Source organism: Hemiscyllium ocellatum, chromosome 5, assembly GCF_020745735.1.
Source record: "Hemiscyllium ocellatum isolate sHemOce1 chromosome 5, sHemOce1.pat.X.cur, whole genome shotgun sequence".
In the NCBI taxonomy this organism is placed as follows: Eukaryota; Metazoa; Chordata; class Chondrichthyes; order Orectolobiformes; family Hemiscylliidae; genus Hemiscyllium; species Hemiscyllium ocellatum.
In genome coordinates, this window is record NC_083405.1 from 113521175 (window position 1) to 113534713 (window position 13539).

At 40.2% G+C, this 13539-nt stretch overlaps 1 protein-coding gene and 1 long non-coding RNA gene across 5 annotated transcripts in view; one reads left to right on the top strand and one right to left on the bottom strand.

Moving 5' to 3' along the window:
- The window catches only part of LOC132815829 (uncharacterized), a 35425-nt gene extending 34044 nt beyond the window's left edge, over positions 1-1381 (bottom strand). The window contains exon 1 of the long non-coding RNA XR_009644712.1: positions 1319-1381. This is a non-coding gene — a long non-coding RNA (uncharacterized LOC132815829). The remainder of the gene's footprint in view (positions 1-1318) is intronic.
- The window catches only part of LOC132815828 (disco-interacting protein 2 homolog C), a 608767-nt gene that overhangs the window by 374835 nt on the left and 220393 nt on the right, over positions 1-13539 (top strand). For all 4 annotated transcript variants that reach the window (XM_060825111.1, XM_060825113.1, XM_060825112.1 and 1 more), the window contains exons 3-4: positions 9059-9169; positions 10915-11040. In XM_060825111.1, coding sequence (XP_060681094.1) covers positions 9059-9169; positions 10915-11040 — 237 coding nt within the window. The remainder of the gene's footprint in view (positions 1-9058; positions 9170-10914; positions 11041-13539) is intronic.

The window sequence follows — 13539 nt, forward strand, 5'->3', positions numbered from 1 at the left end:
CCTGTTTACAGGCACCCTCCTTTGAGATTGATGCCTGGTTCTTAACCTCCCTACACTCCCTAAACTACAGTCTAGGTTCCCATGCCCCTGCAGAGTTAGTTTAAACCCCCCGAAAGAACACTAGCAAACCTCCCCCCAAGGATACTGGTGCCCCTCAGGTTCAGGTGTAGACCATCCTGTTTATAGAGGTCCCATCTTCCCCAGAAAGAACCCCAGTTGTCCAGAAACTGGAATCCCTCCCTCCTGCACCATCCTTGTAGCCACGCATTTAACTGCTCCCTCTCCCTATTCCTCGACTCTCTATCACGTGGCACGGGTAACAAACTAGTGACAACAACTCTATTTGTTCTAACTCTGAGCTTCCATCCTAGCTCCCTGAAAGCCTGCCTAACATCCTCATCCCTCTTCCGACCTATGTCGTTGGTGCCAATGTGGACCACGACTTCGGGCTGCTCCCCCTCCCTCTTAAGGACCCGGAAAACACGATCAGAGACATCACGTACCCTTGCACCTGGGAGGCAACATACCAAACACGAGTCTCTCTCACCCCCACAAAACCGCCTAGCTGTGCCCCGAACTATCGAGTCTCCAATAACTATTGCTCTGCTCTTCTCCACCCTTCCCTTCTGAGCAATGGGGATAGGCTCCGTGCCAGAGGCCTGAACCCCATTGCTTACCCCGGTAAGTCGTCCCCCCCACAAGTATCCAAAACGGTATACTTGTTCTTGAGGGGAACGACCGCAGGGGGTCTCTGCACTGGCTGCTTCCTCCCAGTCCCCCTCACTGTTACCCATCTGTCTACAATCTTTGGAGTTACTACTTCCCTAAACCTCCGATCTATGACCCCCTCTGCCTCCCGAATGATCCTAAGTTCATCCAACTCCAGCTCCAGTTCTTGGAGGAGCTGGAGATGGGAGCACTTCCTGCAAGTGTAATCAGCAGGGATGTCCATGGCATCCCTCACCTCATACATGTTGCAAGAGGAACATTGCACTGCCTTCACTGCCATCCCTCTAAAAGTAACCCTTAAGAAAAACTAGGTTTAAACACGAGAATAAGCAAAATGCAGCACTTACCTTCTTACCACAACGGGTCTTATTATAAAGTGAGAGGAGGAGGGCGGGTGGGAGGCTCTACCCCTGTAGTGCCTCGGGTTCCTCTCCTGCGCGCCTTTATAGGAAAACAACTTACCCAGGTAAGCTTGCGCTACACCAGCTTCCGGGTCCGCTCCGCGCTATTTTTTAAAAAAACTTTCAAATTTAAACCTTTAGACAAACGTCACCGAGCCTTCAAGCAGCCACTGCCAAACAGCCCTTACCTGCTCTGCTGAGAGAGTGTTCTTCTGGTGTTCATGCTCCACACGCACATCCTCTCGTCTTACCTCATTTAACAGGATAAACATGAACCTACACCCTAAACATGAACTCCTAATCCCCTATACCCTTGTGTCCTATCTAGCTTTCTCCGAAGTGCACGTACACATGCCATGCCTCATCTGCTCCATGCATTCATTCACTCAAAATTTTAACCACAGATTGATTTTGTGTGCATGTATCAGCTACAATTACTTTGAAATGAAAAGCTTTCATTTTAAACTTTGCTTTTGACAGGGATTGATCTCAATGACATGGGGTGTGTACATTGCTGATCTTGTTCTGCGCACTTAGATTTTTAAAATCATGATTAGAGCTCAGGATGCAGCAGCGTCAATGGTTGGCACTGATTAGCAGAAAGATTTATTTACCTTTAGAGCCAAGTTCAGAAATAAAATTGTTCAATGTTGGGTATCTTTAGGACATATAAAAATAAAAATAAAAGCAGGAGTAGGCCATTTTTGACCAGATGGGCCAATGGGCTGAGAAGTGGCAGTTGGAGTTTAATTCAGATAACTGCAAGGTGCTGCATTTTGGGAAAGCAAATCTTAGCAGGACTTATACACTTAATGTTAAGGTCCTAAAGAGTGTTGCTGAACAAAGAGACCTTGGAGTGCAGGTTCATAGCTCCTTGAAAGTGGAGTTGCAGGTAGATGGGATAGTGAAGAATGTATGCTTTCCTTTATTGGTCAGAGTATTGAGTACAGGAGTTTGGAGGTGTGTTGCAGCTGTACAGGACATTGGTTAGGCCACTGTTGGATTATTGCGTGCAATTTTGGTCTCCTTCCTATCGGAAAGATGTTGTGAAACTTGAAAGGGTTCAGAAAAGATTTACAAGGATGTTGCCAGGGTTGGAGGATTTCAGCTATAGGGACAGGCTGAACGGGCTGGGGCTGTTTTCCCTGGAGCGCCAGAGGCTGAGGGGTGACCTTATAGAGGTTTACTAAATTATGAGGGGCATCGATAGGATAAATAGACAAAGTTTCTTCCCTGGAGTGAGGGAGTCCAGAACTAGTGGGCATAGGTTTAGGGTGAGAGGGGAAAGAGATAAAAGAGACCTAAGGGACAACTTTTTCACACAAAGGGTGGTGTGTGCGTGGAATGAGCTGCCAGAGGAAGTGGTGGAGGTTGGTACAATTGCAACATTTAAAAGGCATTTGGATCGGAAATGAATAGGAAGGGTTTGGAGGGATATGGGCCGGCTGCTGACAGGTGGGACTAGATTGGATTGGCGTATCTGGTCGGCTTGAAAGGGTTGGACTGAAGGGTCCGTGCTGTACATCTCCATGACTCTATTTGGCCTTTTAAGCCTGCTGTGCAATTCATTATGATCCTGGCTGATCATTTACTCAGTAGCCTGTTCCTGATTTTCCCTCTTATCCTTTGACCCCTTTAGCCCCAGTGTTAACACCAGCTCTTTTTTTTGAGATCGTACAATATATTTTCCAGAACTACTTTCTATGGGAGTGAAATCCACAGATTTAACACTCTCTGAGAAGCAAGTTCTCGTCTTCTCAGTCCTAATTGCTTTGCCTAGCATCCTTTTAGATTGTGACCCCTGATTCTGGACAGTCCTGACTTCAGGGACATCTTTCCTCTGTTTATCCTATCTCTGACTGTTGGAATTCTATTTGTGTCTATGAGATTCCTCCCTCATTCTACTAAACTGATAAAATGTCTTTTTCAACGTCACTCCTGCCATCCCAAGAATCAGTCTGGTAAATCTAATGAGCTCTCTGTGTTACGAGAACATTCTTCCTAAGATAAGGAGACCAAAATTATGTGTAACACTCCAGGTGTGGTCTTACCAACGCCCTGTACAATTACAGCAAAAAACTCCCGGCACTGGTATTCAGACCTACCGTAATACCCGCTGCAACTGATGCTTACTTTCAGTGACTGGTGTACACTGACACCCAGGTCATGTTGTACCGTCCCCTTTCTCAATTTATAACCAATCAGAGATTTGCCTTTCTGCGTTGACTACGAAAGTAGATAACTTCATATTTAACCAACTATGCTGCCTCTGCCATACATTCGGGTAAAAAATGAGGTCTGCAGATGCTGGAGATCACAGTTGAAAATGTGTTGCTGGTTAAAGCACAGCAGGTCAGGCAGCATCAAGGAATAGGAAATTCGACGTTTCGGGCATAAGCCCTTCATCATTTGTCCACTCATACATTTGTCCACTCATTCAGCCCGCCCACCACTCTTTCACTGGCCAGATGTCCTTGGGTTGAGACCTGTCAAGCTACACGAGCTACATTATATTCTTGAATTTTTTTCAAGGCTGCAGAGGGTAGATATTTGTTAAAAGCCGATGGGGATGAAAGATGATTGGGATCATGGGAATGCAGATTTCAGTATGGTATCAGATCAGCTAAGGTGTTACTTAATAGCTGAATCGCCTACAGGGGTCAAGTGGTCTACTTCACTTATTTGTAAGAATCTTATGTGCTTTTGTATACCTTAAAACTATTCAAAGATTCTGCTTCTACCACGTTTTGAGGAAGAGTGTTTCAAATACTCTTAATTCTTTGTGAGAAAAATATTCTTCTTATCTCTTTATTAAATGCATGACCCCTTATTTTTAAGCAAGTGACCTTTCATTCTAGATTCTCCTATGAGAGCAAATATCCTTTCCTCATCAGTCTGTAAAGACCTTTCAGCATCCTGTATGTTTCAATCAATCCACCCCTAATTCTTCTAAATGCCAGTGGATGCAAGCCTAGCCTGCTTAGCCTTCCATTATAAGGCAACGTTCTGTGTCAAGGTTTTGTTTTGTAGACTGTTGACACCTTAGCCTCATGCATCGGTGCGATCAACAGGTTAATAAAGGACGCAACAAAGAGTGATGGAGATGGATTCCATAAGCGGTTTCAAGAGAGAGCTGGATATATATTTGGACCTGATGTATTTAGCGGGCTATAGAGATAGGACTGGAGAATGGGACTAGCTGGATAGCCTTTCAGGAGCTGGTATCGATACGGGTTGAACTGTACTGTGGAATTCTTGGATTCGGTTCACTGCTTTTCGATCAAGCAGAACCTTCACCCAAACTGGAGATTTTTGGAAAATTAATGCCAATGTCACTGCCAATATCAAATTAATATTAATTATCTCAGTGAACACTTCTTTTGAGACCCGAGGATGAAGCCCATTAGGACTTAGGACTTATTTAGTCGGCACATCAATAGCTTGCTTAATACCACTTTGTCAGTGTTTTTAATTTTGAGTTCCTTCTTCACTTCCATTTCCCGAATTCCATCAATTTCTGGCATCTTACCAATATCCTCGATGGTGAAGTTGGATGCAAAATGTCTAATGAATGCATCTGCCCTTCTTTATTTTTCATTATTAATTCCCCAGATTCACTTTATATTGGACTGTTATGGGCCAGGCTAAACCCTCTAAAAAAATGTTCAAGAAGATAGCCTAGACTCTAACTTTCTCTTATTTTAAAGGCAGATATGAAATGTGTGTTCCAGGGTGATGCAGCTGGTCAAACCAGTCCTCCTTAAGCATAACAGAATTCATTTAAACACTACAGTTGAAACATGAACAAAAGAAAACAGAATTTAGAATAACTTCACTATTTGAAAACCCAACTAACGCGATACAACAACTTAACTAGGGAGTTGTTCCGATTCCCCCAACATCCCATAAACACACCACTTGGCACAAGGTAAATCAAACATTGACTTCTCTCCTGCTGTAAGAATCTATCAGTCAAGAATCATCTGCTGAAGCATGGAACCCTTTTTCCCACTGTAGCAGCTTCTCTGCTAAAATTAAACCAAGCTAGAAAAAAAACTTGAAATGGGAGAACTATCTACTCCCATGCCATTGTTAAACTAGGCCCTTTCCCAGACATTTCAGCACATCTGTCTTTACAACCTCTCTTTAAAAAAAACCCAAGGACAAAATAATCTTGTTCAAGGAACAACATTGTCATAAGGACTAACGCTTACTTTCTAAATTCTTTTTCTTTTTTTTAGTAATCTCCAATTAGCCGTGTTTTTGTATTTCTAGCCAGTTTTCTCTCTCATATTATTTTTCCTTCTTTAATAACCTTTTCAATCATTTTTTGCCTTTTAAATATTCGCCCAATCTTCTGACCCACTACCCATCATTGTGCAATTACATGCTTTCCCATTATATTTGATATTAGCTTTAGCTTTTAACTTAACCACAAAGGGAGGTACACCCCTTTTGGTTTTACTTTCTTGTCGGAATGTAACTCTTTTGTGTGTTCATTTAATATCCTCTTACATGACTGTTACTACATCTCTCATTGAGCTAACCCTTAACCTAATTGGCTGGTTCACTTTGGTGAGCTCCACTTTAACACCCACGTAATCTTCCTTATTTAAATTTAAAAACCAGCCTTGGATCCACTCTTCTGTTTCTCATTCTGAATATAAAATTCAAACATATTATGGTCACTGCTTGCATGTCAATTACACTTCAGTAATCAGGTCTAAGCTGCACAGTCCCTCCAGTATTCCCCACACAGTATTGGAAGCCAACAGTGGCAATGACTTCCAGTTGTGAAGGCTACTGCTGCTCACAGACGTTGGAAGCCCATGCAACTGCGAAGAAAATTAGACAGAATGTCGGTCAGGCCCTAATTTGTGTCATCTTGCAACCGTCTGTCTGCACTGTTAGTTTGTTTCACGTGCTGCATGAATTTAGATACAGAGCCTTTTACTTTTGCCCTTATATTTCTTCTGTAATCTGTAGCTTTATCCGTTGATTTACTCTTAGATTTGTACAGTCTGTGCCTTCCTGTTACAATCTGTTTATGATTTTCAGTATGGCTGACTCATCACCACTGCTCCTTGGGCAGTGGAGGCTATTGCAGTAAATGTCCATCTCCTGTGAAGGAATACAGAGAGAAAAAAAACCTCAAATTGAGTTTAGTTTGATGGCCAAAAATTCAGAGTTCTTCATTTGAAATGTGATATGTTTTTGATCAGCATTTGCAGCGATTGTCTTGTCCAGTGTTTGATATTTGTCAAACTGTTAAATGGAATTCTCACTTTCTACATTATGTTTCCCAGTTTATATAAATTTATTACTTCTATGTCTCTCATACTGCAGTTGTACCTTATGACTTCCAGGCACTTCCTGATTCTCAAACACTTTATGACTTATGAATCACAGTCACTTTCATGCATATTCATGTCATCATGATGACTAATGGACACAAGTGTACATTTTACTAAAATAATAATGAGAGGTCATGACGAGAAAATTATACAGTAAAGTTATTTAATGAATAATAAACCAGCTGGTGATGTTTGATTCAGTAACCCATGAGCCCAGAGAGTAAATAAGTTGGGTTGTTCAGATGTTATAAAGCAATTTCTTATACATTATTCTCCAGATGTTATAATTGTGGTACAAACAAAGGGAAGATTTTCTCAATGTAATCCAGGTGCAAATTGCTCTCATTCTGATAAGTATCTTTTCCTTAAGTTTAAGCTAAAACATATTTGCATATTGCTGAACAACTACCTTAAATGAGCAGAACACACTCTGGCTTTTAGAAAATAATATTTTCAAAGGTGACAGTGTCAGCCCTTGACATTAAGGCCATATTTGATTAAGTGTGGCATCAAAGAACCCTCGCAAAATTAGAATCAATGGAAATCGAGGGGAAAGCTCCATACTGTTGAAGTCATACCTAGCACAAAGGTAGATGGTTGTGGTGGTTGGGGGTCAGTCAACTCAGCTGCAGGACATCTCTGCAGGAGCTCATCAGGGTGGTGTCCTTGGCCCAGCCATCTCCAGCTGTTTATCAGTGAACTTCCCTCCACCATAAGGTGAGAACTGTGGATGTTCACTAATGATTGCGCGCTATTCAGCACCAGTCACGACTCCTCAGATACTGAAACAGTTCAAATGCAGCAGGATCGAAACAATATCCAGGCTTGGGCTGACAAGTGACAAGTAACACTCGCACCACACAAATGCCAGGCAATGACCATCATCAATAAAAGACCATTTAATCACTGATGTCTTTTGATATCCAATGGTGTCACCTTTACTGAATCCCCACTAAACACATCCTGGAGGTTACTATTGAGCAGTAACTCAACTGGACTAACAATATATATAGTGTCTGCAGGAGCAGGTCAAAGGCTAGATGCAGAAACTCAACAAGATTCCTTAGATAGCACCATTCAAACCCACCACCTTCAAGAAGGACAAGGCCAGTAGATGTATGGGTACACCACCACCTGCAAGTTCTCCTTCAAGCAACACACCATCCTGACTTAGAAATATATCACCATTCCTTCACTGTAGCTGGCCCAAGGTCCTGGAATTCCCTCCTCAGGGGCCTAGTGGGTCAACCTACAGCACATGCACTCCAGTGGTTCATGAAGGCAGCTCACCACTACCTTCTCAAGGGCAGCTGGAGTCAGACAATAAATGATGGCCCAGCCAGTGACACTCACATCCCACAAATGATTAATAAAAATAATTAATCTTATGTCAAAGAAGGCTAACTTGATGCAGTTTGGTTAATTATGAGAAAGGGTTTATCACAAAAATAAGTGTTTTGAGTCAGAAAACCTGGGTTAACCTGTGAGTAACCTGAATTTCAATAACTAAGAGTAACCTTGATAAACAAGACAAAACCATTTGTTCAATGTGTTGTGTCCAGTAATCAGTTTTCTTTTCCTTATTCTTGTATGGAATGTTTGGCTTTCAGAGGGCTGTTAAGAGGGAACCACACTATTATGCATCTGAAGTCACATGTAGGCCAGGCAAGGTACAGTTGGCAGATTTGCTTCTGTACAGGGCATGAATAAACCGAGATTTTTTTTCTGACAATTGGTCGTGGTTACATAATCACCGTTAGGTCATCTTTTAAATTCTAGATTTTTATTGAATTCAAATTTCGCTATCAGCCAAGGGGGATTTGAACATACATCTTCAGATTATTAGTCTGGGGTCTTGGATTGCTGGTCCACAGCTGTAGCATCACCACTTCTGAATCATTTTCTTAATAAATGGAAAACAAATGGTAAATTCAGAAAGGTTTAAAATGTGCTTATTAAGGTCCTTGCAACCAACAGGTGGTCTACAAACAAACATAATTAATGAAAGTTCATCATGGAGGTTAATTTACTCTGGGCCTATTGTGAGATTTGTGGGTTTGGCCAGCTTCTAGTGTGCAGTTTTTTTAAAAACTGGAACAAGAAAGTGTAAACCTGAATTGGACTTGGTATAACGTATGCTCAAAATCCTGTGACCTTTTTGCATTGGTTTGCTGACTCTGGAATAATTATGTGAAAAGATAATGCAACCTAGTGGAAACTTGAAGCCAATATGTTAGTTTAGTGGAAATGTTGTTTGTTTTATGATAATGCTCTACTACCTTTGCACATGTTTAAAATTAAATTAGATGTGATACTCATGAATATTTTTTCTTGTTATGTGTTGATTTATCATCTTGGTGGTAGTATGTTTTAATTTATATCAAACTGGTCTCCTGGAAAAGACAATCTAATTTCCTTCTAAAAAAAAAATAACAACAAAGGTGTTATAATGTTTTTAATTGAGGAAACAGTGTGTTCTCACTGATGTTCATGAGAAGCACAATGGTCATCCTCTTACTGTTTATTGTTTTGAAGTATATTACACTGAGCATTGTTTTTACTCCTTTGATGTAGGAGTGGAACCTTCACTACCACAAGAGCGTCGAACACCAGTCACACCGTCATCCTCCTCCAGATACCACCGTCGCCGGTCATCAGGGTCACGAGATGAACGTTACAGATCAGGTATGACAGTAGCTCAACTTTAATTATTTCCACATCACTAACTAAGTTTGTAATTCAAAGCAATGTTTTTTTGCAGTTATGGAACCAACAAAATCTGTTGTGAATGTTTCACACTATTGTGTTAATACCATATTGGTGGAAATTATTCCACTCTTTCCTTCTCCCAACACTGCTTAAGAGGTCCTCCCTTCAAGGTATTTGTATTTTCTGCAGTGTTAATGATAACTCCAAGAATATTTGCAAGTAGCTCTGGGTGTTGTTATAGCTGTGACATCTCTTTATAGTTCTAAAATGATTCATTTGTGAGAACAAAGGTCCAGCTCAAGTTGTTGAAAATTCTGACAGCACTTAAAGTCTGGTTGAAGATTTGTACCTCGGGTGTCCGTTGTTGTGATTCTGTTCGCCGAGCTGGAAGTTTTTGCTGCAAACGTTTCGTTCCCTGGCTAGGGAACATCATCAGTGCTATTGGAGCCTCCTGTGAAGCGCTGCTTTGATGTTTCTTCCGGTATTTATAGTGGTTTGTTCTTGCCGCTTCTGGGTGTCAGTTTCAGCTGTAGTAGTTTGTGTGTGGGGTCCAGGTCGATGTGTCTGTTGATGGATGTTCTTGCCGCTTCCGGGTGTCAGTTTCAGCTGTAGTGGTTTGTATATGGGGTCCAGGTCCATGTGTCTGTTAATGGAGTTTGTGGATGAATGCCATGATTCGACTTACGGTTTTAATTGGTAAATTCCTTTATTTCATTTAAAGTAAAGACAAGCAAAATATTGTTTCACTTCGTCTGCCATTTCTGTAATGTCAATTATTAATTCTCTGTTTTCCCCATCAAGAGGATCATGTTACTGACACTCATGTTACTTACTGTTTTCCTTTTAAATATCTATTAAAACATGAATGCCTTTTACTCACCCCATCCTCAATAGGAACATGGGCCGCAGGGAAAGTTGGGAACCTCATTTTAAGTGAGATGGGTACTGAGGATCTCAGCGATAGGGAAGTGGTCAGAAACCTCATTGTGTGGAGGGCAGAGTTGAGGGTGCTGGGTGTTAAGAATCCTTGCTTGGGGAGGGAATAATGATGAGTCCATAGTCAGAGGCCTTTGGATGCAGAGATAGTCACTAGATACGTCAGGCAAAAAGGGTTGGGATTTGGGGTCTTTGGTGTTGGAGGTGGGGAGGATACTGTGGATCTGGGACCGGAGGAGATGGGAAGGGGTTGCTGATGTTGCCTTCAGAGGCATTGGAGATGGCTGGAAGATCTTGGTGGAAGAAGGAGGCTTACCCTGGTCACTAAATGACAGCTCAGGAATAGTTTAAATATAGCTTTACATTCAGCATCACTTGCAACCTATTATGTCCTGGGTTTTAATTGATAAATATGATCAGTTTTGTAAAATTGAAACTAAATAATTGAACTTAATGAAAGAAGTAGTGTGATGCTTATCATTTTTGGTTATGTGAGAGGGACTTCTGAAGCTTGTTGGAAAAGTTGCATATTAAATTATTTGTTGTAATGCAACTGTTGTTGAACCACCGTGTATACAGTAGGGTTTTTCTTTATGAAGGGTCTCCCTGAGTAAATAATGATTAGGATCCGTTGTATTGGTGGTCGTAAATAATTTATGAACAAGAAGTTTGTCTTTAATAAGTATATTCCTCTTGGGATTTCTGTGATGAGTTTCAGAAGTGGATATTTCTGTGGGTTTAAATTTCTGTGATAATATCTAAAACTTGTATTCACCCTTTCTCAGATGTCCACACAGAGGCAGTGCAAGCTGCTCTTGCCAAACATAAAGAGAGAAAAATGGCAGTTCCTATGCCATCGAAAAGACGGTCTCTGGTGGTGCAAACCTCAATGGATGCCTATACACCTCCAGGTAAATTAAAACATTCCATTGAATTATGACCTAACATTGTATTGCTTAAGCTGTGCATGTGTTTAGTCAAGTATATGCAATTCACAAAAAATAAATTGAATTTTAAAATTATTACACCACTAAGCTGCAGTTCTGATAATTGCCATAATTTTTCAGTATTTAGATGGTTCCTGCTGTTTTCACTTCTTTTAAGTTTGTGTCTTTCAAATGAGAATAATGAAGTCATGAAAAGGTTGAATGACCCAGAAACATGCTGTTGAATTTCTTACACTATGTTGTCACATGTCTGCTGTGTCCAAGAATGTACATGGAAAATCTCTGCATGCATACATTTGAAAAATTAATTTGAATTGAATCTGAAATTGGACTTTTTTCATCAACTTCAAACTGAAATAATGACAGCATCTTAGGAGCTCCTTCATGTTCTACACTAACAAAGGAAAGCAGATGATTTGAAGTCATTTATTGTGGAAACTTTCCAGATGTTTCTGAAATCATTTTCCACAAGCCAGCCCATCGCACCATGCACAAAAAAGGCAAATGTAATGCATTATCCAATTAATAATTGGTTAATTTATTTTATTTAAAATTTGTTTCATCCTCCATTATAAACTTTTACCTGCACTGCCTCTACCTTCTTCAGAGTGCACCATATCTGATTTGAGATGTGTGTAATACTCCTTTGTGAGCAGTTGAATTGATTTGCCCTGCAATTTGTTTTCATTCTCCCCATTTGACAGATCACTGGTGCTGCTTTTTAAAGCCTGGGGACTACATGGTATTGTTTAAGAACTAATTGTGTGCACGATGGCAAATGTGGTCTTGCATCCTATTATTTTATGACAGAATGCATTTATTATTATATCAGTTCCAATCTCTTCCACAACTACTTTTGGCATTTATTTGTGGAAGACTGGTACCTGAGTACCACGTCTGATGTGGACTGATGTACATTGGGAGTTAACATTGAGATCTACTGAGCCCAGTTATTTCCTGCAATTTTGTTTTGATGAAGATTAAGTATAGTACTTCCAAAAATGCAGAATATCATGCACATGAAATCTGAATCATATGCTTATTTTATCACATAAAATCAATATTATAGTAAAACAGTGGCAGAACGCTTTAAGAAGTACAGTCATGATCAGTACCATAGTTTGTTGGAGTAGGGAGAAAGGATTATCTCTAGCCTCAACTCTTCTCCTCTTAAAGATTGAATCCCTCAACCATACATCTGCTTTTCTTCAGTTGATTATTTCTTGAATATGTTAATACATTTCTGTTGTCTGAGAGCTGTGCTTAAATCCTTCAAGATTGCCATCACCACCACCTCTACATACTGCCCAGTTTTTATTACATTCCTTTTCTGTCTCAGATCCTCAAATGTCTTTTCCGTCCAACTCTCTTGAATCCCTTCTGTGAGGATTCTGTTACATCTCTAAAGACTGCATTAACCTAAGTTAATAATGGAATTCTTAACAACCTGCAAATGCATGCATTATTCCTCCCTCCATTCCTTGGCATCACCAAACCTTCTAATGTAATTAATCACTTTTTTCTCTGCCATTCTCATTTGGTTCTATTTATACCTCCACTAATCTGACTTGATTTAACCTCAGCAGATGATTAAGGCAATTCCTATTTTGCTAATCCATTTTAGGGGGAACAATTCCAAATGAATTTTGAAGATATGAAAGATACAATAGAGATACTACTTTTTTAGACATATGTAAATGTATGCATGCACACATTTTTCATTTCAGGAACAATATACTTCAAAAACCAAGTAATTAAGATAAAGTAGAAAGCTATTAGGTTCTAGCAGTTTTTTCAGACATAGATTTGGTGAAAAGGATTTGCCACTTGACAAATTATTGATTAACCTCTTACTCATTTCATGATCTGTCTCAAATAATGTGGCTATTTGTCCAGTATGCTCAGTCATTCTCATGGAATTTTCATTCCAAGGAGATAGGGGGCCACCATTTACCAAAACAGGACAGAGGTAGTCACAGAGGTTGGCAAATAGAGTGGCAGGTCATGCCCCTTCAATTTCCTCTACGCCCCCTTCACCCTCAAGACTCCTCCATATGCCTAACAGCCCCTCCCAACCCCCATGTTCCTTGTGTTTATCCTCCACGCTCCTCAATTTCTTTATTCCCATCATACATGCTCCATTTCTGTTTTTCCCAACCCATTTGTTACAGAAGTAACATATTCTGTATTGACACCTTTAAGTCTTTGAGATGCTATTGAAACTATCTAAATAAATTAACTGCCATTCAAAATACACTTGGTAGATGTTTTTACACTATATGCTCATGTTTACAATAAAATATAGCTATTTACACACCTGTTGAGACAGACTTTAATGCACTTTATATCTCTTCATCTTGCCCAAATAAATAATAAGTATTGACAAGCAGTTTCATAGAAAGAGAAACTTATTATGTGTCATAAAACTGTCAATCAAACAAAATCTAGCAGCCCCTTCACAGC